This window comes from Bufo bufo, chromosome 4 (assembly GCF_905171765.1).
Source record: "Bufo bufo chromosome 4, aBufBuf1.1, whole genome shotgun sequence".
Classification (NCBI taxonomy): Eukaryota; Metazoa; Chordata; class Amphibia; order Anura; family Bufonidae; genus Bufo; species Bufo bufo.
Window position 1 is genome coordinate 287,565,630 of NC_053392.1, and position 24,972 is coordinate 287,590,601.

General features: G+C 42.0%; 1 protein-coding gene across 5 annotated transcripts in view; it reads left to right on the forward strand.

Annotated features, from left to right (window-relative positions):
• MYO6 (myosin VI) overlaps positions 1 to 24,972 on the forward strand; it is a 262,279-nt gene that overhangs the window by 152,128 nt on the left and 85,179 nt on the right. For all 5 annotated transcript variants that reach the window (XM_040428669.1, XM_040428670.1, XM_040428671.1 and 2 more), the window contains exons 15-20: positions 7,104 to 7,176; positions 8,631 to 8,758; positions 11,554 to 11,649; positions 16,349 to 16,519; positions 18,628 to 18,666; positions 22,540 to 22,633. In XM_040428669.1, the coding sequence (XP_040284603.1) occupies positions 7,104 to 7,176; positions 8,631 to 8,758; positions 11,554 to 11,649; positions 16,349 to 16,519; positions 18,628 to 18,666; positions 22,540 to 22,633 (601 nt within the window). The remainder of the gene's footprint in view (positions 1 to 7,103; positions 7,177 to 8,630; positions 8,759 to 11,553; positions 11,650 to 16,348; positions 16,520 to 18,627; positions 18,667 to 22,539; positions 22,634 to 24,972) is intronic.

The window sequence follows — 24,972 nt, forward strand, 5'->3', positions numbered from 1 at the left end:
CCTCCTTCAGCAATGACATGTAGGTTCACCATCCTCTCCCACCCCTAAAGTAGAAACTTGCTCCCCATCCTCCCCCAGCAATCGCATACACTCTCATAATCCTCCCTACACCTAAAATTTGTCACAGTGCTCATTTGCACTATCCCCACAAGTTCACCATCCTCCCCCCAGCCCATGACTTACCTTTCTTATTCTGTACAGAGGAGCAGCTGTACGTAGGCGACCAGCCAGCGAGGTAGCAGAGTTTGGAGACTGGCACGGTGGGAAGTGCAAGGGATGGGCCTTATGCGGAGTGTCTAAAGTTCCTTTATTAAAGGCACAAGTTTTTTTCTTAATAAAGGTGCAGCGCAGCGGTGTGCCAGAAAATATGGCTGCGTGTTGGGGGGTTGCCATCCCCTGACCTACTGCATCTCCAGCAGAGTATAGTTGTGAAGATGACGAGATTGCAGTTTCACCCAGTGTATCATGTTTATTAATGACGTGTCCTATATTTAGCTATAAAAGAACATTTTCCTTGTGATTTAGTATGCGCTCAGTACGCCAGTACACCATAAAATGTTAACACTATCTCTGTGTCATTCATACTTAATAGCTGCTACATTAATTTTATCACTTCAAGGCATATCCATCTACCAGGAAGGCAAATATTGTTCATTTCATGCTATGCGTGCAATTAGCATGATGTCTCGGGCTGATGTTTCATTTGTAACCGCTCGTGATAAATGATCTTTATTTGCATGAAATCATGGGGTGCGGCAGTCATTTTACAAACATCCAAAACCCATTCTGTCAAATCTAAATGGCCATAGGAATAAAAAACGAAGCAACAAAGCCGATACTGAAATATGGCCCATTTAAGAGAGCCACTGTATTAGGTGCATTTTTCTTCTTCCATTACCTTCCTTGTACCTTGTGCTTGCATGCACAGCTTCTTTTTCGCTCTATGCATTGTGCAGGGGCTTGGTTATTGAAAAGCATTTGGCCACTGCACAATGCCTGGAAGCTGGATGGAGACACAAATGTAGTTAGACAGAACCTTCCTGCGCTGTAGGAACGAAACAATCTGTTCTGTGACCGTTCAGCTTAGGGCAAGAATAATACGTAAATTATTAAAATGACAATACATGGAGAGCAGCATTTCAAGAACGGAAGACTTGAAATGATTTTATTTCAGGAGCTTGTATTATATGACAGTATTAAAATTTCATATGAATGCTGTGGTATTCAAATGTGTCTTCCAAAGAGGAGAGGAGGGCAAATGATAGAATTGTATGTGTTTATGAAATACTGTGGATGACGAACAGAATTAAGGCAGAACCGCACATACCGTTTTTTTTAAACCATTAAATCAGATAAAATAAAAATTAGCATTAGAATTACCTCCCACAATCCATTTGTGTAGCCAACATCTCTCTGCTTTGATTGGATGCCACTAGACGGGCAGCTTTCAGTGCACCTCGTCCCTGTTTTCCCATTCACCATTTAGATAATTTTGGTTATCATTATTTGGTTCAATGTGGTCTTGTTTCCTAATGACCCTTTGAAAAGAGAACAATCTAAAACCTTACATTCTTTACATTGGCTATTTGCAAGACATTGCAACGTTTTCAGGACACTGCCACCACCATCCATGGTAATAGAAAAAAGGAATATGTAGCAGCACAACGAAAAAAATAGGAAATTAAAAAACCTTGCTAGTGGTGGTGCCAGCAGTGTTGGATGCCAGTCCGAAGCTCCCCTATCAACACGTAATACTTGTAAGGAAACCGCAGCACTTACTTGTCTTCTGTTTTTCAAAATTTTATCACCAACGTAATGCGACGTTTCGAACTGTATGGTCTTTCTCAAAACAGAAGACAAGTAAGTGCTGCGGTTTCCTTACAACCATCCATGGCAAGATATTAACTAAACCACATGAATGCCTAGTCCCGCAATGTGAGTAAGGTGACATTACATTTTGTTTCTCCGTTCGATAAGAGAATCGACCAGCAATCAAGTCTCCTGTGGATCAGTCACTTTTCCTTGACACCAGTTTTGATAAATCTCCCTCATCATTTTGGTTCAGAGAAGGTTAAAGGGAGTAATGAACATGGCTAAAATAATGCCACTTTTCATAAATGTGAGCCATTACATAATGACTAAAGCCTCATTCAAACGGGCATAATGGGACCACATTTTACCACCAAAGGCAAGTCTTGTTCCAACCAGAGGTTGGGCCAATACTCCCAGATTAACAGCATCATAGATCCTTATGCTGTTAGTTTGGTTTATAAGAACCAGAAACCCTACGGTGTTCTTATTTCTTTGACCTGCTCACTGAGAAGGCCACACATGCTCAGTTTCATCGTTCAACTGCCTGCTGAGTTGTGATAGGGATAGAGCTGCAGGAGAAAAGACGCTGAGCTGCCAGCTTGATATAAATCTAGCAGAGCAATGAATGGGGAGATCTCTGGATCCATGTGAGGTACAGGGCTGGTTCTAGCTTTGTTAGAAACAGATTTTCATGTGCTATATGATGTCTGTTTTTCATTTTTTTTACATTAATCATTACGTTCCGGAAAATCTCTAACTTTCACACAGTCTAAAATAATGGCACTTCGATGCCAGGGCTAGGTTTATTTTTACATTTTTTTTGTAAAATAATAAAAAAAAAATTTTTTTTTCTTAAATGGGTTACCCCATTAAAAAGAATTATCTCCTACCTCCTTGGCGGGATTCTGAAAAACTGACTGCTGCACCAGTCAAACAGGAGAACTTGGGCCTCTGTGATTAGCGGCGGTTATCCCAGCGGTTGTATCCCTGCCAAACAGACACTTATCTTAAAGTGTAACTGCCATCCTATTTTTATTTATGTAATGTATAGGGGCAGTGATACTGACCATTTTTGTAGTATACTTTAATTACTGAAATCATACATTTCTATTACAAAAATAGCTCTAAAGTGGCCCATTTTGAGCCTTAGCAACATCTCCCTGTCTTCGGTTTACATAACAGTGGAGACCTGCTCCACATTGACTGTTATGTAAACCGAAGACAGGTAGATGTTGCTAAAGCTCAAAATGGGCCACTTTAGAGCTATTTTTCTAATAGAAATGTATGATTTCAGTAATTAAAGTATATTACAAAAATGGTCAGTATCACTGCCCCTATACATTACACAAATAAAAATAGAATGGCAGTTACACTTTGAGTATAAGTGTTTGTCATGGGAAAACCTCTATAAATGTGTCTAAATCCTAGTCTAACAGCTCCACATTTCACTAATCTTTCAAAGATGTGTGGCTCAAATTTTAGCGCAAATATTTAATAGTATATTATAAGCTTCTTCATGTGGAGTGTTCGTCTGTATCTCAGGCCAAATGAGTTTTAAAGTGTAACTTTCATAATTTTTTTAATTTTTTTTTAAATAATTTATAGTGATAGTGACTATTTTTGTAATATATTTTAATTACTGAAATTGTACATTTCTATTAGAAAAATAGCTCTAAACTGGCCCATTTTGTGCCTTAACAATGCTCCCTGTCTTCTTGTTAACTTTACTTAGACGTGCTCCACACTGGCCTAACTGCTGCTGCCTCTCTCCTATATATACACTACTCATAAAAGTTAGGGACATTTGGCTTGAGGGTGAAATTTCAGGATGAACCAAAAATGCACTCTAACTTCTATAGGTGAAGTTAATGTGACCTTCTCTAAACTTTTGAATGCACATGTCCCACTGTTCAATGTTTCAGTACTTTTTGCACAACTTGCTGTTCTCTGACAAGCAAAACGGCAAAATTCACAGCAGGTGTTTGATCTATGAATCACCCAATCTATTTCCTGGTTCTATTAGAATTGGTATTTAAACAGTCCTTCTCATCATGCTGTTCAAATTTTGACATCATGAGACCAACACAACATCTAACAATTAATCAACAGTATCTCGCCTGTGAGCTATGTAAATATAGCAGACAGGCAGTGAAGGCAGCGCTCAGTGTGGAGTGCGTCTCCACAGTTAACTAAACAGAAGACAGGAAGAGTTGCTAAGGCATAAAATGGGCCATTGTAGCTATTTTTGGAATAGAAATGTACAATTTAAGTAATTAAAGTGCATTACAAAAATTAAAAAAACGACAGTTATACTTCAAAGTTGTCCTATTATGCTATCTTAACATGGGTGCTTATTAAAAAATAACATGGTATCACAAAATGAAAACAGTTGAACTATGTGGGGGATGTAAAATTATATTTAGTATTGTCACTTTATTCTTATGGTTATCACTTTCTTTTATATGATTCATATACTATAGAATATGTATTTTCATTTTAAAAATGTACGAAATTGACTGTGTTTTAGCCGAAAGAAGCTGTTGTGCAAAACAGATTATTAAAGATGTATTGAGGGTTCTCAGCCATGAACTCTATTTTCTTTTCTACAGAGATAAAGAGGCTTTGTCCTACCCTTTTATTTATTAAACACATATGGGGTCATTTATCAAACTGGTGTAAAGTAGAACTGGCTTAGTTGCCCATAGCAACCAATCAGATTCCACCTTTCATTTTGACAGCACCTTTGGAAAATGAAAAGTGGAATCTGATTGGTTGCTATGGGCAACTAAGCCAGTTCTACTTTACACCAGTTTGATAAATGACCCCAATATTATTTTCATATTTAGCACAAGGAAATTTTAGTAGTAATATGTTTGGTGTTTATTTGCTTTTGAACTAGTTAGCATTTTGCTATTTGACATAGGAATTGTCAAAGGAAATAAAAAAAAATATATATCATCAAAAAGTTCTAGTGGACAAGAACAGTCTCTGTAAAGTACATTATTTATGGATTAGTCCGTAGAATAAAGCTTGGAAGCTTCTGCCTCTCCTCGTAGATGCCCAGCTGTTACGGACTCTCAGACAATGCACCTTGGGCTAAAATTGTACAAGATAGTTCTCCACAAGAAGAGGAGAAACAGTTTCTCTAGTGCTACCTGTGGCAGGATATCCTGTAGCTATTAGAACATTTCAGTGCTGGTATTGATGGATCTTAGTGAGAGCTAGAAATGTAACATAGAAGCATTTAGTGACTCTCAGAACATAAACAGCATTACAAGGTTAATGCCGCACATCGCTGATATGTAGTGAATAAAGTCCACACACAAATCCGTAACACTTGTCAGTTGTGGATTTGATCTCTATGGAAGGTAATGGAAGAAATCCGAAATCTTAAGCTGCGTAAACAGCAAAACGGTTTTATATAATATAGTCTGCAACCTTTGAAATCTTAATGGGGTGTTCTAGTAAAATTTGCAGCGATTGGGCAGAGCAGTCACATGGTTAGATGGCATAGTTTCCGCTGTCCAGAAGTAAACGATTGAGCAGTGGGGGGATTAACTGGGTGATTTTTGGGTAATTTAAAGGGGTATTCCCATCTCCGACAATGGGGACATATTGCTAGGGTCCCACCCATCTCTAAAATGGCAACCTAACACGAGGCCTGCAAAATGGTGGCTGGCCGTGCCAGGTCTTGCCTAGGCATAGTGGCGTGTTCGGTTGTTTTTGGAATCCCCATAGAAATGAATGGGAGCGCACTACTTCCATTCATTTCTATGGGGCTGATCGAAATAGCCGAACCAGCGCTCAGCTCTTTTCAGCAGCCCCATAGAAAGGAATGGAGGACAGCTGTGCATGCGCGGTGCGCCCTCTGGGACTTTGCTGGCTCCGTTTACGAGGCGAGACCTGCACCTATCCGACAATGGGGTCATATCCTAGCGATATACCTCCATTGTCTGAGATGACACAAGCCCTTTAATATTGTACAACAGATCCCTGCCTTTACCAAAATGAAAGAATTTACTAGACAACCCATTTAAGGGTGGTTCTTAAATTTCTACAGTTGTTCTCATTTGCCAGATTATCAAAGGTGTCATTATTTTAGACCGCATGCACACAACCGTATCTGTTTTGCCGTCAGCAAATCGTGGATCCACGAAATATGGATGCTGTCCATGTTGCATCTGTATTTTTTGCAGACCCAATGACTTCCATGGGTCTGCGGTCTGAATTTTGCCGACAAGTATAAGATGTGTACTATCTTTTTTGAGGAACGGACATACAGATGCGGAAAGCATGCTTATCATCTGTGTGCTTTCCGCATCCGTATATATGTTCATTCCACATGTTTGCAAAATGTGAACTCCGGACCCATTGAAAACCAGTGGGTCTGCACATGGTTTGGCACATGGACCACATCCATTTTTTTGCGAACTGCAAAATGGATACGATCGTGCGCAAGGGGCCTTAGAATATTGGCATGTTCAGTCCTGTAAGGGAAGTATGACACTACTTGAACCTACTGTGCACGTCCTTACTGTCTGGATCATGAACGTTCATACCAGCTGCTGCCATACCAGCTAAATGGCAGAGACAACTAGACTAGGTCATTGATAAACATGAGTATTATCTCATTACTGAGATCACAGGCACTTGATGTGCTGGTACCACAAGCGCTCCAGCCCTCCTACTTACGCATTTGCTTTCTTGTCTGTAGATTTTGATTCCCGCTGTGTTAAGTTGTCCCGCTCCATAAATGCTACCCTTATTGCCCCATTTACCTTCAAACTTGACAGGTGCCCAGTATTATTAGCACGCTTTACATAGTTAAACCAGTGGTGATGTTTGTGCTGAATTCCTGCTGATGAGTGTTCATTTGTATCGGGAACTACGGTACAAAAAGCAGCAGAGCTGGTAATGCATTTGTTCCCCTTATTGTCAGGCAGAGTAGATGAATCTTTACACCACTATTTGAGGGAAAATCCGCTTTGATCAGATTAAAGTGCCTCACAGGCTCAAGGCTTTTTGCGCTACTTGGTCTCTTGTAACGTCCGTGATCAAAAGCCTATGCGAATCTTTTCTTGAAGTGTACAGATGTTCCAGCTGCTACCAGCCTTCGCTTTCTGTGGAGGTATCAAGACTCTTGGGTTTGCGTTTTCAATTATATTGTTATCAATCAGAAAACTTGAATACCAGTTGAGAAAGATGCTGTTAACATTATATTTCAACTTTTGAATCTTCTTTATTCTTTAATGAATAGAGAGTAATACAGTTTTATGTGCTTCTGGATTTAGGAGCAGGAATTGTATCAGAAGGAAGGCCTTGGTGTGAACGAAGTGCATTATGTGGATAACCAAGATTGTATAGGTGAGTGCATACAGACCCTATACTAAGTTTATGACCAATTATTATAAAATATGAGATCAGCTCTTCATCACCGGACTTACGCTGCACCATCCATTGTGTCGTGCATGGAGCTTCTTACTACAGCACTGCTACCATAGACTGTGATGGGAGCAGCACTGCAGTAGCCATCTCTGTCCGCTACATTGTCTAGTCTTGGCGCCTATTTCTAGCACTGGAGTTACTGCAAAGCAGCTGATCGGCAGGCGTGCGGGATGTCAAACCCTGCTGATCAGATATTGATAGCCTGTCCTAGGGGGTAGGTTTTCAATTGTTAAATCCTGAAGAACCCCTTTAAAACATAGGTTTTATTTTAATACATAAAGCCTACCAGCAAAGCTTCTAACAATAGCTAAGTCATGAGAACGATGATACGTTAGTACAATCTGGGGTTATAAAAGCACACTTGTATTTACGTGGGCCATAAAAATCTTTAAAACAGTATTGGGGTTCATCAAACTGGTGTAAAGTAGAACTGGCTTAGTTGCCCATAGCAACCAATCAGATTCCTCCTTTCATTTTCCAAAGGAGCTGTCAAAAATAAAAGGTGGAATCTGATTGGTTGCTATGCCGAACTAAGCCAGTTCTACTTTACACCAATTTGATAAATGACCCCACATGTGCCTATCACCACCTTGCCCAACTGTGATTGATGACACTGACTCTAATGCACCCTAGTCCCAAGCCATCGTGTGGATAGAGTGGTTGCCCGGATAAGGGTGGCCCTGTCCTGGTTCCTCCTGGTATACCCAAAGTAACCCTGTGGATATGGGTAGGGACAAGTCTCAATCCAGGGACGATGCCTGTAAACATTACCAAATTATTTTTCCCCAGTGTCAGTGGTTCATCAGGAGACCATATTTAGATTTGGTTGTGACGCATCAGAAATTAAATGTGTAGCAACAAGGTAAAAATATGTTTCCATCTACAGTGGATCAAATAGTGTATCATGATCTCTCAAGCATGTTCTCCATGTAGATGTGTACAGGGACTAGAACTCACAGCTCCCATTGTACAGAACTTCCCAGGTACATGCATCCCACCCCTGTAGCGCTATCCATGACACATTTTCACGCCGTTTTGGCTACACTTTTTCAGTTTGCACTATTAGGGTGTGACTCAAGCATCAAGTTGGCCGACTTGTTTCACATTTTGTGCAGAGGCTCATTGCTAGTATAGTCAGGGTACTGACGGGAATAGTTAAATGCTGCCTTGGTTTTAATTTCCTCTCTCGGTTCCTGAGACAGATGTGCAATTCTCTTTCCAGAGATAATTATCTGCTGGAAGAATTGTTAGAATCTTAAAGTGTTCTTTTAACATTGTGAAAGCCAGGAGCACAGGAACTTTGCCGCAGTGTTATGTGGAGAATGTGTTTTTTTTAAATGTAAAATACAAAACTGGTGCATTTTCTACTACAGATCTAATTGAGTCAAAATTAGTGGGCGTCCTGGATATACTGGATGAAGAGAACAGACTTCCTCAGTCAAGCGACCAACACTTTACCTCTGTGGTTCACCAGAAACATAAGGACCACTTCCGCCTTACGGTAAGACATTCATATGTGTCTCAGTGGCAGTTACTAAGACGTGCAAATAAGTAGTATGTAAACATGATGAAGCCTGTTTCTTGTAATTGATATCCTCTTGTAACAAGCATTGCACAAAATAAGACACTCATAGATACTGTCATCTTAACCTGCAATACTCAGTCTTGTTTGTTACTGTTCTGTAGGGGCTTGCTGTGCAGTATGATCTGATGTTTGAGATCCAACATGCTGCATGAAAGTTACCCATCAAAATTTCATAATTCACAACCATGTGGTCTCAGTTAGAGATGAGAAAATTTAATATTTTGAAATTTGTCCCGTTTCCGTTATGCAGGAGAGGACTCCCCTGCATAACTGAAACGGAACTGATCCGTTTTGCAGCCCATAGACATTCAGTTATGCATTCTGTCATAGAATTGCCTTATGGTCCGTGGTAACGGAATCCATAACTCAATTCATCTTTTACCAGTAAACGAAGCGTGAACGAATTTCAAAATATGAAATTTGCTCATCTCTAGTCTTAATAGTATTGCCTACATACTGTACTTTTAGGCTTTGTCCAAGTGACATTAAAGGGGTTGTCTCCCTTCAGCAAATTACTTTTATTCTGTAGATAAAGTTAATACAAGACACTTACTAATGTATTGTGATTGTCCATATTGCTTCCTTTGCTGGCTTGATTCATTTTTCCATCACATTATACACTGGGGTTACAATATCCAGGGGTTACGAGTACGACCACCCTGCAATCCAGTAGCAGTGGCCATGCTTGCACACTATAGGAAGAAGCACCGTCCTACGCGCTTTTCCACGGTCCCAGCCACCCAAGAGGCCAGCACTTTTTCCTATAGTGTATAAGCACGACCACCACTGCTCTATTGCAGGGTGGTCGTAACCCCTGGATACAAGCAGTATATAATGTGATGGAAAAAACGAGTCAAGCCAACAAATGAAGCAATATGGACAATCACAGTACATTAGTAGGTGATTTTATTAACTTTGTCTTCATGATAAATGCCATTTGCTGAAGTGACACAACCCCTTTAAGTTTGCAAAGTCACACATTAATAGTGAATTTGGTCATGTTAAAATCTAGCAGGTTTGGAATGCTTCTGACTATCAGGTTGCATTTGTAACCCAGATGTCAGGGCACAATAGGCTTGTGGGGCTGAAGGTGATGGTGGAAAGCATTCTCTATGTTTGCTAAGCCAGTGGTAGACAGAGGACCTAATGTGACCCTGTCGTCCCTAGATCCACATTTCGTAATGGCACCTTGAACAGGGGTGCCTCAACTGGGAAATCTTTGGGTACCCAATACATGTTTTCAGGATCTGTATGTGTGGTAGGGTCGGCAATGACAGACTTCACTGAAGACAGCAGGTTTAAAAGTCCAAAGTAACGTTTATTTTTCCTCGAACACAAGTTAAACTGTCACAAAAGGCTAAATAAATTCCGTGCCCGTCTGGGCACTAACTAAACAAGGTTCTCCTCACTTTGCTTAGCAATGGATAACAGGAGATTAGACTCGCACAGCCATCAGGTCATCTAGCTTCCCATTCTCTCTGACCCAGAATGAGCATTTTATGCTGGTGTTTATTCTCCCCAGTAATTATCCTGGTAGCTATACCTGGGATTACCTTAGGCTAGGAAAAAAGTAGTACTGGAGTGAGGTGGAATGGCCGGTCCTCCTACCAACCTACTCACCATTCTGAAAAAAATCCAGTCCAAACACAACTTTGAAAAAGACAGACTGCCTCAGCAATCTTCCATTGCTAAAGCAAACCTCCTTTCTGGATTTTTTAAACCTCACCCATCTCAGCAGTCTGGTAAGATATACACCCCCTCCAGTACTTTCCCATACACAGTGTTAAAATGTGAATATCATTAAAATGATCAGACTGTGATCTGCACAAATATTCAAATAATTTTTATGTTTACAGCTTTTAGTTTCTTTTGTAATTTTTTGGGTGGTATATAAGAAATATGCACCTACATTCACCTTTCCTGCACTTACCTGTTCAATCCATATTTAATCGTTGCTACTTAGCTTCAGGGAGCAGTCAGACGAATGATTTTCCCGGAAATTCACATTCTTTGTATAGGAAAGCCAAGCTGTGCTCATAAATCTGAAAAGTTTTGTGCGTGGGTGAGCCGGAGCGGCTCTGACTATTTGGTAATTTAATTGTGAGCGGTTTGTCCTTAAAATGTTCCAGTTCCTGTGTTTATGATAAACTGTTATATATAGATTTTCTTTTTACGCCTCCCGTGAGCCTCATCTAGAGATTTAAGCACTATACTGTATGATCCGCCAACATGGTGAGCGGACATTGTTGTGTTACCATTTTATGTATGCAAAACACACGACATCCTTGATTTTCAGCATCAATAAAGAATCATTTTATGGCTGCAGCCTAAGACGCTGTTCTCTTACTAATGAAGTCTTCTCGGGAAGCACGTTCAGGAAAAGCACAGGTGATTTTAACCCGAGTCCAGACAGTGAGAAATTGTACTCTCGTCATGTTAATATCTGCCTGGCACACATTTTTCCCTGACCATAAAGATGCGTTTTAGGCCTGGCTCAGCAGACTGATAAATATGCATCAGTGCTTTGTTGTTTTGCCAGAGATGAATGCTTGAGCTGATACCATCTATCAGCAGTCTTTCATTTTTTATGATTTGCGCATGCAGGTAGCAACACTGTCACATACAATTCATGAGCATAAAGTTACAAATGTCTACATCATGGATGTGATGAAATAAAATGACCCAATTCAATTTATTCCTTTTTATTGCAGATCCCCAGAAAATCGAAGCTAACTGTCCATCGAAATATCCGAGATGATGAGGGCTTTATCATCCGTCATTTTGCAGGAGCTGTGTGCTATGAAACAGTAAGATGTATTTTGTGCTTATTATAATTTTTTTTATTACCTGCGTGTGTTATTTCTTCAGGATATTAATCATGTATGTAGTTAGTGAATATGTAGTCATGATGGTATGGATGTAGAGGATCGGTGTTTAGCTGGTCAATCTTGCTGGTGTGGACCTGCAGCTGGAACGTTCATGTTATTACATTCAACGTTTTATTGAACCTTTTGGTCCTGTTGGGAGGGGGGTGGAAGCAAAATATTTGCCACCAAGGTACGTCTGAAGTTGTAGGCTAATAGACTCCCATTTGCTTCTCACAAAGGTTTGGGAATTAGATTCATCATAACCAGTTCTTCCATCCCTTGGCATCTGTTGTGAGAGAGTTGTGGGGCCCCCTACACATTAGATAGTCGGTTGGGCCAGCCAGTTTCAGCAGGCTCAGCTGTTTGTGGACCTTAACTGCAAGTAACTAAATCACAACCTGTATTCAAGTATTTTTTTATGCATTCAAATTGAGGATAGATGTGCAGGAACTTGTGTTAGGGACATTGTTTAAAGAGGTTGTCCAGGCGCAACAAAATGGCTGCAGAATAAGTATTAAACTAACAAAATAGACATTGCCCACCTATTAAATCCTCTTGCACTCCAGCCTCAATGCTCCTGTGGTCCTCCTCCAGTCTGTATTTACATGGCGGAAGCAATGACATCACTGGCTACAGCGGTGATACCAGTATGGATGACGTGTTCATTGTGGTCAGTGATTGGCTGCAGCGGTCACGTGTTGTAACAATCATGTCATCGCTGCTGCCATGTAAACAGGGATCATCAGGATCATTGATACTGGGGTGACATTGGATTTAACAGGTTAGCGCTTGTTATGAGATTTTTACTCCTATTCTGCAGCCAGATTTTATTTTTTCCCCTATAATGATTGAAGAATGTATGCAAGCTCCATGTCCAAGATCATATACCCCAAGTTGAGTGTGTGCGGCATGTGTCCTATGTGTGAGTGGTATGTGTACATTGTGTATTCAATGTGTGAGTGTGTGTGCACGCACTATGTGTCCTACATGTGAGCAGTGTGTGTGCCAGGTGTCCTATATGTGAGTGGTGTGTGGCATTTGTCCTATGTGAAACTGAGGTGTATGCGCCATGGTCATGTGTGAGCACACAATGTGTTTTATATATGAGTAGTGTCTTGTTTATGATGTTTATGCAGCATGTGTGCACCATGTATGTCTATGTATGTTTTCCTTTGTCTAGCTTTTCCCTTGAAGGCAATGAGTCTGGCACACTTCGTGCATGAGGACCCTTTGCTGTCAGCATCCTCCATGATATGACCTTAGCAAAATGTTGATTTCATTACCTGAATTTTTTTTATCTCAAGATTAGACAACTGTGTATTGGTGATCCCCTATTTTTTAGATGCCGTTCACAGGTATTCAAAGACCATAATAATATGGAGGGCTTCAGTAAAAAGTAAATGTTTATCTTCATGGATCAAATTTGAGGGCCCTCTGAATGTAGTATAATGATTAACACCAAAGTGATCATGTTCATTGAAAAACAGCATGTCACAAATGGGTCACATTTACTTATTTCAAGTCTACACTTATCTGCTAAATCCAAATATAAGTGGAATATTAGGTAGTCTTTGCTTGCCTTTCTTCTCCAACCCCCTTTACCTCCTCCCCTGTTTTGAACTTCTGTTTGAAGTGCAGATGTAAAACTGTGATGCTTGGTATAGGAACCAGGTTCAGGATATAATCTACTGGAGAATAGGGTCGGGACATGAACCTAAGCAGGCAGCATGCTTGTCACGTCTCAGACCTGAATGATTCCAGACAGAAACTGTGTGCCTTGCAGAGGAGCACGTACAGCAGTCATAAGAAATATTGTCATAGTTGAAGGAATCGCACTCTGCAAAGAGAATGACAGCAAAGAACATAATTGTAACTCAGTTTTTTGCAACCTAATGAACCTTTCATCTACCACCAGTATATTGTAAGAATTGTTTATTATGTGTTCCTCATTCAGATTGCACATTTTCAAATCTAAATAGCAAAAAGCCTAGTGCAAACATGATTCCATTGCTACTTGATAATATCTTTCAAAGTATTGCCATAGTGCTCTTATTCCTTCTTGTCCCCATAGTATAACCAGCTTTCTAATGGCTCTTCCAATGGACTGATATTGTAAAATGTTCTCCATCCTGAATGTTCTGCATGGAAATTGGCATAGTCATGCCCTCAAAGACTGACTTATCTAAGCTCAAAATATATTAATAGTGGCGCCCCATATGTGTTTGGGGCTTCAAGTATCTGTATCCGAAACTTTCATCTACAGGGTGTGTGCCATGATCTAAAAACAACGGCAAAGAAGTCCACATTGGATTTAGACCAGATTTTTCATGCCCTCATATCCTATGTATATTGGCCCTCTTTAAGAGGACCACCCTTCTAGAAGTCCATATTTCACAACAGGTTTATTTGACCACATCAGAGGCTTCACTGTATTTTTATTTCTTTATTTAAAGGGGGTTTCCAGGAGCACAATATTCATGGCTTATTCTCAGGATAAGTTATAAATATCTGATCGGTGGGGGTCCATTACCTGGCCCCCCTTGCAATCAGCTGTTTGAAGAGGCCATGGCGCACCATTAAGCAGTGTGGCCTCCTCACAAGAAAACAAGCATGGCACTGAACACTGTATAGCGGCTGTGCTTGGTATTGCTGCCCAGACCCATTCACTTGAATGGTACTGAGGTGCAAATAGGCCATGTCCCCAATTAACATGACGTCACTGACTTATGAAGAAGTCGAAGCACTCACTAGTGGACTTCAGCCTCTTCAAACCACTGATTGGCAGGTGTGCCAGGACTATACACAGATCAAGCATATCTATTCACTCAAGGACTGACTTATTAAAGAACAAACAAAATGAATAAAATAGCATGTCTTGGTAAAAGCAAGTGAACAGTCAGTTTTGGAAGTTGATGTGCTAGAAGGAGGAAAAATAGATAAGTGTAAGGATCTGAGGAACTTTGCGCTAAATTGTAATGGCTAGGCAGCTGGGTCAGAGCATCTCCAAAACAGCAAATGTTGTGTGGTGTGCCTAGTTTGCTGTGGTTAGAACTTTCCAAATGTGGTCCAAGGAAGGACAAGTTATAATCTCATGACAGGTTTGTGGGTGCTCAAGGCTCGTTGATGCATGCAGGTAGCAAAGTCTAGTCTAATCCCACAAAAGAGCTACTGTATCATATTTGCTGAAAATAATAATTCTGGCTATTATAGAAAGGTGTTAAAACACAAAGTGCATTACAGCTGTTTGTGTTTGGGACTTCATAGCAACAGACCAATCAGAGAACCCATACTGATCCCCATCCCCCTCCAAAAGTGCTTACAATGGGCGTGTAAGCATCAGAACTGGACAGTGGAGCAATGGACGGGAGTAGCCTGGTTTTCTTTTACATCATGTAGACTGCAGGGGGTGTGTACATTGCTTCCATGCTACCAATATATAGTATGGGAAGAAGACAAGTTAATGCAGGCATTGTGATACTTTGGGCAATGTTCTGCTGGAAAACCTTGAGTCCTGGAATTCATGTTCATATTTCTTATGAACATACTACCTACCTAAACATTGTTGCATACCAAGTACACACTTCCATGCTAATGTTATTACCTTTTGGCACTGGGCCTCTCTCAGCAGGATAATGCACCCTGTCACAGTGGAAAAATTGTTCAAGGTGTTGGCCTTCAAGTTCTCCAGATCTCAATATGATTGAGCATCTATACGATGTGCTGGAAGAGTAAGTCCAATCCATGCTATTGCCCCACCTCACAACTTAAAGGGGTTTTCCGGGTTCAGAGCTGAACCCGGACATACCTATAATTTCACCCAGGCAGCCCCCCTGATGTTGGCAACGGAGCATTTAATGCTCTGATGCTCTCCTTTGCCCTGCGCTGGATCGTGCAGGGCAAGGGATCTTTTATTTACAATAACACACTGCCGGGCGGAGGCTTCCGCCCAGCAGTGTGTTCAGTGACGTCACCGGCTCTGATGGGCGGGCTTTAGCGCTGCCCTAGCCGTTTTATAGGCCTCCGCCTGGCAGCCCTAAGGAGAGCCCAGTTTGTCACCAGAATTCCAGAAAATGCCTTTGCCCTGCGCGATTTAGCGCAAAGGAGAGCATCGGAGCATGAACTGCTCCGATGCTCAAGTCGGGGGCTGCCTGGGTGAAAATAGGGATATGTCCGGGTTCAGTTCTGAACCTGTACAACCCCTTTAAAGGATCTGCTGCTAATATCTTGGGGTCAGTTACCACAGGACATCTTTAGAGGTTTTCTGGAATCCATACCTCTTCGAGTCAGAAGAGTGTTTGCCACACACAAGGGGACCTATACAATATTAGGCAGGTGGTTTGAAAGTTATGGCTAATTGGTGTATATGTGTTTAAATATATTTATCTCTCATTCCATTGCTTACTATAATCCAAATAAAATGAATAATTTCCATGTCAGAACCAGGTAGTAGTAAAGCTGTTCCTTATACTCCTTGTATAACATAATTGGTGGGACCGTGCTCATATGTCGCTTCACTGCACTAGAGGCATTATCTATGGCTATACATCATGTATATACATTTTTATGGCATCTTGTAGTATCTTGGATTGAACTATAGGCTGAAGGTCACTTGTTTAAATATGTTCTCGTTTCCCTTTAGAGACAATTTGTGGAGAAGAATAATGATGCACTGCACATGTCACTGGAGTCCCTCATTTGCGAGTCCAAAGATAAATTTGTACGGGAACTGTTTGAATCTGCCAATAATCACAAGGATTCAAAGCAGAAGACGGGAAAACTCGGTTTCATTAGTGTGGGGAACAAATTCAAGGTATGATATATCTGTTGTGTTTTCTAAGGGCTTCTCCCAGTATTTATTGCATCAGAAGTCCTATGAAAATGGTTCCAGCAGCTCTGTGATGCTAAGTGTAGCTGTGTTCAGTTCTCTAGGTGAATTAAGAAAAAAAAAAATAATAATAATTTTATCTCTTGTACATATCTTCTTTACCAAAAATAAGCTGTTGCAGGAACCACGTCACCTCTTTTCTTCACCTCTCAACGTTTGATATACTTGACGTACTTTGTCTCTGGTTGGGCAATCTCAATGCTCAGAGCTAGTTGTTCGCCTAGTTTCACATCTGTGTTTAACTGTTCCGGGAGAGCAACAGCTTGTAAGAGTTCACCAGATCCGGCTTTACTGCCAGACCCCATTTTCTATAATTGGATCTGGCGGGCATCCGGATAGTTTCTGGCATGAGTGCCTGGTTTCAGCCTAACAAAAACTGGTGCTTGCCCCATTTTTATCTGGTTGAAACCTGGCACTTGTGCCATTAACCAGCCAGTTCTCATTGTAGAAAATGCAATGCAGTGGTGTACGGCAGTATCTGTCTAGGCTGGATCCGGTGAGCTCCAGTAGGCTACCATTTTGCTAGGACTCTATGCAGCAGCTTGCACAGATGATCCCCTTGTATTCATTTGCAAGCCTTTCTCGGTGGCAGATTTTTATCACTGCGTCTCAAAGAATGAGCAGATCCTGTAACCTGGTTTTATTTTTTTTCTACTGGAAGGTATGTAGTAGGCAAGCAGGAACCTCTGGGTGATGGGGTTACAGAAAAAGCATCTTCATTGATAGCTTGTATGGATGGAACTTGTAGCTGTTAGATGGATAATTCCTGTCCCAACAATGGAAGGCAAGTCTAATAATGGTCCTTCAAGAGAAGAACTGCACACCTTTATAAACAGAAGCTGCCCAGCGATCACTTGATTGCTTCTGGTTTGACTTCCTGGTAACACCAGGAGATCAGCGGTCATTGCTGGGGACACCAAATCTGGCCATACATTTGTGTTAATTTACATGCTGGCCATTCAAACGAGTGCCTGCCCGTGACAAATCAGGTCTGCTAGAGCATTGAGTTTCTGCGCAGAGGTGGTCCTCACATTCCAGTACAGGTTGCTGGTGACCATTTTAAATTGTTCCCCAAAAATACCCTTAAATGGGTGTTTGTAATAAGTTAGACACCAAGGGAAAGATTTATCAACCTGGCTAGTTGCCCATAGCAACCAATCAGATTCCACTTTTCATTTTCCAAAGGTGCTGTCAAAAATGAAAGGAGGAATCCGATTGGGTGCTATGGGCAACTAAGCCCGTTCTACTTTACACCAGTTTGTAAAAAATCTACCATAGTATGCACATATATATATACGCTTTCTCGTTCTTCTTTGGCTCTTCTTGTATAAGGATCATAATTGTCCTATCAAATTGGTCATCCTGGCATTATATTCATGTATCAGGAAGCCAGCACTATAGGTCCCTCACATTTAGCGGCGCGCTGCAGCATATGGTGTTGTGACAAGCCAGATACTAATGGTAAGATAAATGGGCATCATCAGGAAACGGCGCTTCCCCTGTAACGGTGATCTATGGGGATTGCTTTATCAGATCTTACCACGAGTGTACCAGTACTACAGCAGCCTCTACAGAGTAACAGTACACTGTGCAGATGTGTTCAGACCCTATTTACTCTCCAGTGTGACAAATCCTAATGACTTCTTAGCCATTCCCATTTCCCTGGCACATTGTGAGCACTGCTATGTCCTTGTTTCCTCCGGAGCGTTGGGTTTCATTGTTACAATTCTCCCTATCTGTGTCTGTCTTCTGTGTAGTGATTCTATGCTTTCTTTCCAGAGGATAGTTGTAAGTTCAGCTATTCAGCCCTTAAATAGTGAGTAGCACAACCTGCATTCTACGTCACCGTTTCTTTATCGCCAGCTTTTGTAATCTCGTTTTTTGACTGCTCACCCGTATGTTTAACGCCATCTAAAAAAGATGCACTGCGGACTGTTATTGCATGCACTTTGTCACCATGCTGCATGCGTGTATCGTGTACCCCCCTGCAGCCCCCGGTGCTGTATGTAATATGTTTTGTCTGTTTCTTACAGACCCAGCTGAATCTGTTACTTGAAAAACTTCGAAGCACGGTAAGAAAATGTCGTCTTTTCCGTATATTCTAACAGCACCATTTTCTGCGCTGGTGAAATTATACATTTTCTCGCTTTTCCTGCTCACAACCACATTTCCGCCTGCCAAGTGTTACTGTGCCCTGCTAACATGATTTTATAATGTCTTTAGAAGCTTGATAATCTGCCAGCAATGTCTCTATGAATACACTAGTAACGCTGATAAGCGGCTCCACCGCATAAGCTTAAAGTGTGTGCTGTGCAGTACAGTGTGACCATCAGCCTATGCAGAATGTTGAAGCCATATTCCTCCATATATTTGTTAAAGGGGCTAGCTGATAATGTATATTGATGACCTATCCTCTGGATCAGATCGGCGGGTGTTTGACACTTGGGACTCCAGGTGTTATAAAAGACCAGCGCACTGTGACCGCTGCAGCCTCTTCCTAGGCCAGGGATCAGCAACCTCCGGCACTCCAGCCGTTCTAAAACTACAACTCCCAGAATCCTCCTTTCACTTTTGTGGGAGTTACAAGAACAGCCAAGAAAGTGTGCATGCTGGTAGTTGTAGTTTCACAGCAATTGGAGTGCCGAAGGTTGCTGATCCCTGTCCTAGGCCATGTGATGTCATCGGTCACATGGCCTAAATGGCAGTGAATGGGGCAGAGCTGCAGTACCAAGCACAGCCACTAGACAATGTACGGTGCTTAGCTTGGAAAGCTGGCGAGAGCCGGCTGCGCTCGCCAAAGCTCCCTGAAACAGCCGATCGGCGGGTTGCAGGACTTGGACCACTGCCGATGTGATAATGATGAGCTATCCTGAGGATAGGTCATCATTATCTTAACCTGGATAACCCCTTTAACTTGTGTAGTAAAGTCAGAGACGTATTTCACTACAAGAGATCACAATTCGGTTCTCTCCCAGAAGAAAATGGTCTCTCAAGATATGAAATCTACTTTTATATGTATATCCTATTATTTCCATAGTTCTTTTCTAGAGGTATTGAGTGGGAAATCTGCCCAGTTTTGTAAAAGTGTTGGGATGGGAATGAGGGTAGATTTGCATTTTTCAGGAGCAAACACGCCTATAGTTTGGAAGAACTGGTGGAAATGACTGAATATGGCTGAGTTCGCACTAACATTGTGGCTTTGGTTTATAATGGAAGCTACAGCACTCTCTGTATCTGTACGTAGTATCATTCTGACGTAGAACAAATACCAGCAGTGCTCAATAGACGCCCATTGAGTTCCATCTTGGTGTTCTTCACTTTGACTTGAAGAATAGCACTGCTTGCAATATATTCTTTCTGTCACATCTGATGAGCCTGCCAAACACAGCCTAAGATTTTTAATAACAGAATAGGACAAACTCAGGGACATAGTTATGTACATTTTGTTTCATGTAAGCAATAAATGCTACTTTAAAATATACATTTTAGGACCTATGTTCCCCTATAATTTGGTTATTTGTGCTTTAATTTAAACTGGTGCAGTGGTTCATGGATGGATGAAAGGCGTAAAGAGAACCTGTCACCTGTACAGACCCACTGGTTTCAGCGTTCTGTCACTTTTGAGCTGGCAGTCAGTATTTTCTTTTAGTACTGACCTGCCGAACCTCACAGCGAGTGCCAGCTCTGCGAGAGAGATGAGTCAGATGACACTTACTGGCCCAGTCATGGTCAGGTGGGGGGAGTCAAAGAGTCTCATCTGACTCATCTCCCTTGCAGTGCTGCGGGGTTCAACATGTCAGTACTATAAAACTACTTACTGCCAGCTCAAAAGTGACAAACCACTGAAATCAGCGTGCCTGTCACTATACTATGCTGCCCTCAGTGCCTATTTAAAGAGGACCTGTGACTTCCCCTGATATGTCTGTTTTAGCAACTATTTGCATTCTACTTGTAATGGCAATTCTGAAGCATCTATTCTTATGGCTCTGCTCCACTATTCCTTTATTATTCCTTCTACAAGTTATTAAAGTATTGCTAGCCGTTTGCATTAAAGGTCCAGATGGGTGTTACCAGTAGGGGGTGATATTATCCAATCAGAGTCACCAGTGTCAGACTGTGCACGGACATCGCCCAACTGGTAACACCCATCGAGACCTTCATTGCAAACTTTTTGCAATTTGTTCATAGCTTCTAGAAAGAATAATTAAGGGAAGACACATCATAGGCTAATAAGAATAGATTCTCAGGATTTGTTATTGGAAGTGATCACTAAATCAGACATGTCAGAAGACATTACAGGTCCTCTTTAAAGTCAGCTTAAAGAGGACCTTTCACTGATCCTGACATTGTGAACTAAGTATCATGACATATACAGCGGTGCCCAGGGATCTCCCTGCACTTACTATTATCCCTGGGCGCCGCTCCGTTCTCCCGTTATGTCCTCCGGTATGTTCTTGACTTGGTTATAGTAGGAGGAGACTGCCCTTGTTCTGCTGGGCGTCTCCTTCTCCTAGGCTGTAGCGCTGGCCAATTGCAGCGCAGAGCTCACAGCCTGGGAGAAAAAACCTCCCACAGAACAAGGGCATACACCGCCTACTATAACCAAGTCCCCTAAGTCTCCGCCTACTATAACCAAGTCCCCTAAGTCTCCGCCTACTATAACCAAGTCCCCTAAGTCTCCGCCTACTATAACCCAGTGACCGAAGGTACCAGAGGACATAACGGGAGAATGGAGCGACGCCCAGGGATAATAGTAAGTGCAGTGAGATCCCTGGGCGCCGCTCTATATGTCATGATACTTAGTTCACAATGTCAGGATCGGTGAAAGGTCCTCTTTAAGTGAATAACATCATATACGCCCTTCACATAGCACAGATGTATTGTCATGTACAGAGATGTAGGGGGTTTCAGAAGGGATATCAGCCTTAAAGGGGTTCTCCGGGCTTTTAATATTGATGACCTATCCTCAGGATAGGTCATCAATATCAGATCAGCGGGGGTCCGCCACCCCAGCCGATCAGCTGTATGATCGCCCTGCACATGTCCTGTCTCTCTTCCTGCTCGCTGCTGCTATGTCTGTGGCAAGCAGGAAAAGATAAGGGAGAGGGCATGTGCGCACTGCGCGGGCCTTCCCTTCATACAGCTGATCGTCGGGGGTGCCGGATCCCCGTCGATCTGATATTGATGAACTATTCCGAGGTTAGGTCATCAATATTAAAAGCCCAGAGAACCCCTTTAAAAGCTCTTGTGTTGGCACACCATGTAGTAAACAAACACTTGAAGTCCTGAAATGTATGGGGGAAGCTATAAGCGGCAGGATACTGGCATAGTAGGGATTACTTTTCAGCAAGAGCGATGCTTAAATACTTTCATCGCAGTTCAATAAATCCAGTTCAATGATCATTTCAGTCCCACTTACTAAATACAAAAACACCCCGGCTTTTATGCTTTTTCCATCCTCTACAGAGGATTTTCTTGAATCAAGCTTTGAAGAAATATAGCTTTTTCTTTTTTCCTACCATACCAAAGCATCCAGAGAAAAGTTTTAGAGTTCTATAATATTCAAAGTGTGAGTGACCCCTTGTATTCTGTCCAAGGACATGTGCCATCTTCTTACATTGGTAACTCTTTGCCAAGTAAGATGATCAATAAAGACATGTGAAGGACATCCATTCACTCTTGGTGGTACCAGTATGCATTAGTACAATGGTCTTGTATCTTTCCTATCTCTGAACTGGCGCTCCGAAGATCATTATCAATGGGAGCTGAGAAGAAAGCTGAAGACTTGCATTACTGCACTATGCTAAGCAGTTTAGTAATCACTTTTGGTTTTGGTGACTGTTCATTTTGCAGTGTGATGACCCAGTTCTTACTTTGTTTATTGCTTGCTGCGGCCATAAAATAACTGTGTAGTTATACAACATTACCTACTGGATTTCCCACAGGGATCCAGCTTCATCCGTTGTATCAAGCCCAATTTGAAAATGACAAGTCATCAGTTTGAAGGAGCGCAAATTCTGTCTCAGCTTCAGTGTTCAGGTAATGATTCGTTTCATTCATTATTATCTTAAGATTTTATTTTTGGAACCTACAAGAACAGCACAATAGCCAGAAGTAAAATGCATACATAAATGCAGATGCGTAGAAAACATATGGCGCCTACGAACGCGCTGTACCATACATAATACAAGACCATAATATAGCAGTAGGCAAAGTCATTTTATCCTATGGGAACAGAGAGGAGCATAAAGCGAGCTTTTGTAAATCTATTCAGATGATGAAAGAGATAACAGTGACTTAGGGCCTTATACACGGGTCAGGCTACTTTCACACTAGCGGCACGGACCTCCGGCAGGCTGTTCCATCGGGTGAACAGCCTGTCAGATCCGTCCTGCCGCTCCGTCCCAATTGACTATAATGGGGATGGGGGCGGAGTTCCGGCGAGGCACAGCAGCGCACGGCGAGAGGCTGCCGGAATAAAACTACGACATGTACGACATTTCTTCCGGCAGCCTCTCGCCGTGCCTCGCCGGAACTTGGGGACGGAACGGCAGTCCAGAGGCACACGGTCACTAGCAGCAGGACGGATCCGACAGGCTGTTCACCCAATGGAACAGCCTGCCTGAGGTCCGTGCCGCTAGTGTGAAAGTAGCCTCAATGACGGGAATATATAGCACTTGTTCCAAATCAGTGCCCCGCGTAAATGTGCCACCCATCACCCGACAAACAAGCAAATGTTCATTCGATGAATGATCACATCTTTTATGCAGTACTAAAAATCTTTGTCTGGATTTTCTGCTCACAAATGAACATGGTAGGGGAAAGAACAATCGTAGTACCGATCGTTTGTTCCCATATAGCACAATGATTGCTGCATGTAAATGCAGTATCGAGTGCCCATCGATATGTATCATTAAAGAGGACCTTTCATGGGTCCAGACATTATGAAATAACGCAGGATATGTAGGGCATCGTAATAGCGCTTACTAGTTTGTCTGGGCGCCACTCCGTTCGCCCGCTGTGCCCCTGTTCACTTCTCCCGCCTGGTATGCTAATGAATAGTATCGGTACAGGGAGGAGGAGACTGCCCTGTTTCTCAATGGGCGTCTCCTTCTCCCGGTCCAATCGCAGTGGGGTGCGTCACAGCCAGGGAGAAAAAAAAAGCTGACCTTCTCCCTGGCTGTGACGCTCTCCGCTGTGATTGGACCGAGCTACAGCCAGGGAGAAGGAGACGCCCATTGAGAAACAGGGCAGTCTTCTGCCATAATATATTCTGTGTCTGAAAAACAGATCCGTCACCATTGACTTACATTGTGAGTCATGACGGATCTGTCTTGCTCCTCAAACCAGGACGCACTGAAAAACGCTGCTTGCATCGCTTTTGTGTGCGTCATGGGAACGCAATGAAGCGTAACAGAATGCATTCTGGGGCACTCCGTTCCCTTCAGTTCAGTTTTGACCCCATTGACCATGAATGGGGACAAACGGAAGCGTTTTCCTCCGCTATTGACATCCTATGACAGATCTCAATTGAAGAATGTGAAAAGTAGCCTTAAACTGTTAACATTATGTTCATCTCTCCATATTATTTGTACATTTTACATCATTTTAGCTCTGATTTTCTTTTATCTTCTCCAATGGCAACTTTAAGCCCTTTGATGCCTTAGATTTAGCTGTGAAGGTTGGCAATGGACGGAATGTGATTAATTTCAGGGCGTCCCTCTCTGAGTAAATTGATTCATGGTTAACATTCTCTTCTACGCGCTGCGGAATGAAATAATACCTTTTCCCGAGGAAAGCTGCTTGGCATTGCAGTCACTGTCCGTGGGCTGCATCATGCCTCACTGTCGCATTCCCTCTACAGGATTTGTTTCACTTTAGTTAAGCTGCAGATGAGGGATGACATCAAAAGGAATAATACTCGGGCACCAAGCAATTTATTTCCATACCGCTCACCTGCATTTGAATTCCAGCTTCATAGCAAAGTCATTTCTGTTGATTTTCACAATTTTAGGCTTGCGGGGAGTATTCTTTAGGTGTCCCGATCACCTTCACTAATTAGACTCTCCGAGGCGCTTTAATTAAAATGAAATTTTTCGGTGATATGTTGTTCTGATTTCTTCTTGCTAGTTTGATCAAGGGGGCCACCCCTAATCCCAAAACGTCAGCATGTAATGTGCCTTTTCATTTGAAGTCTGAATTGTACTTGGTACAAATAGGTATTTTACCTTTTTATTGCTGCTTTTAGTCTTATGTATCTGGGCCCATGCCAGGAAAAGCTACAAAATGTACAAGTTCTCTTCGCGGTTTTGTTTGACATGTTTACGAGGTTAGTTAAAAGCTTGTCTAAGAAGGGAAAGTAGTGATGACGGGAACAA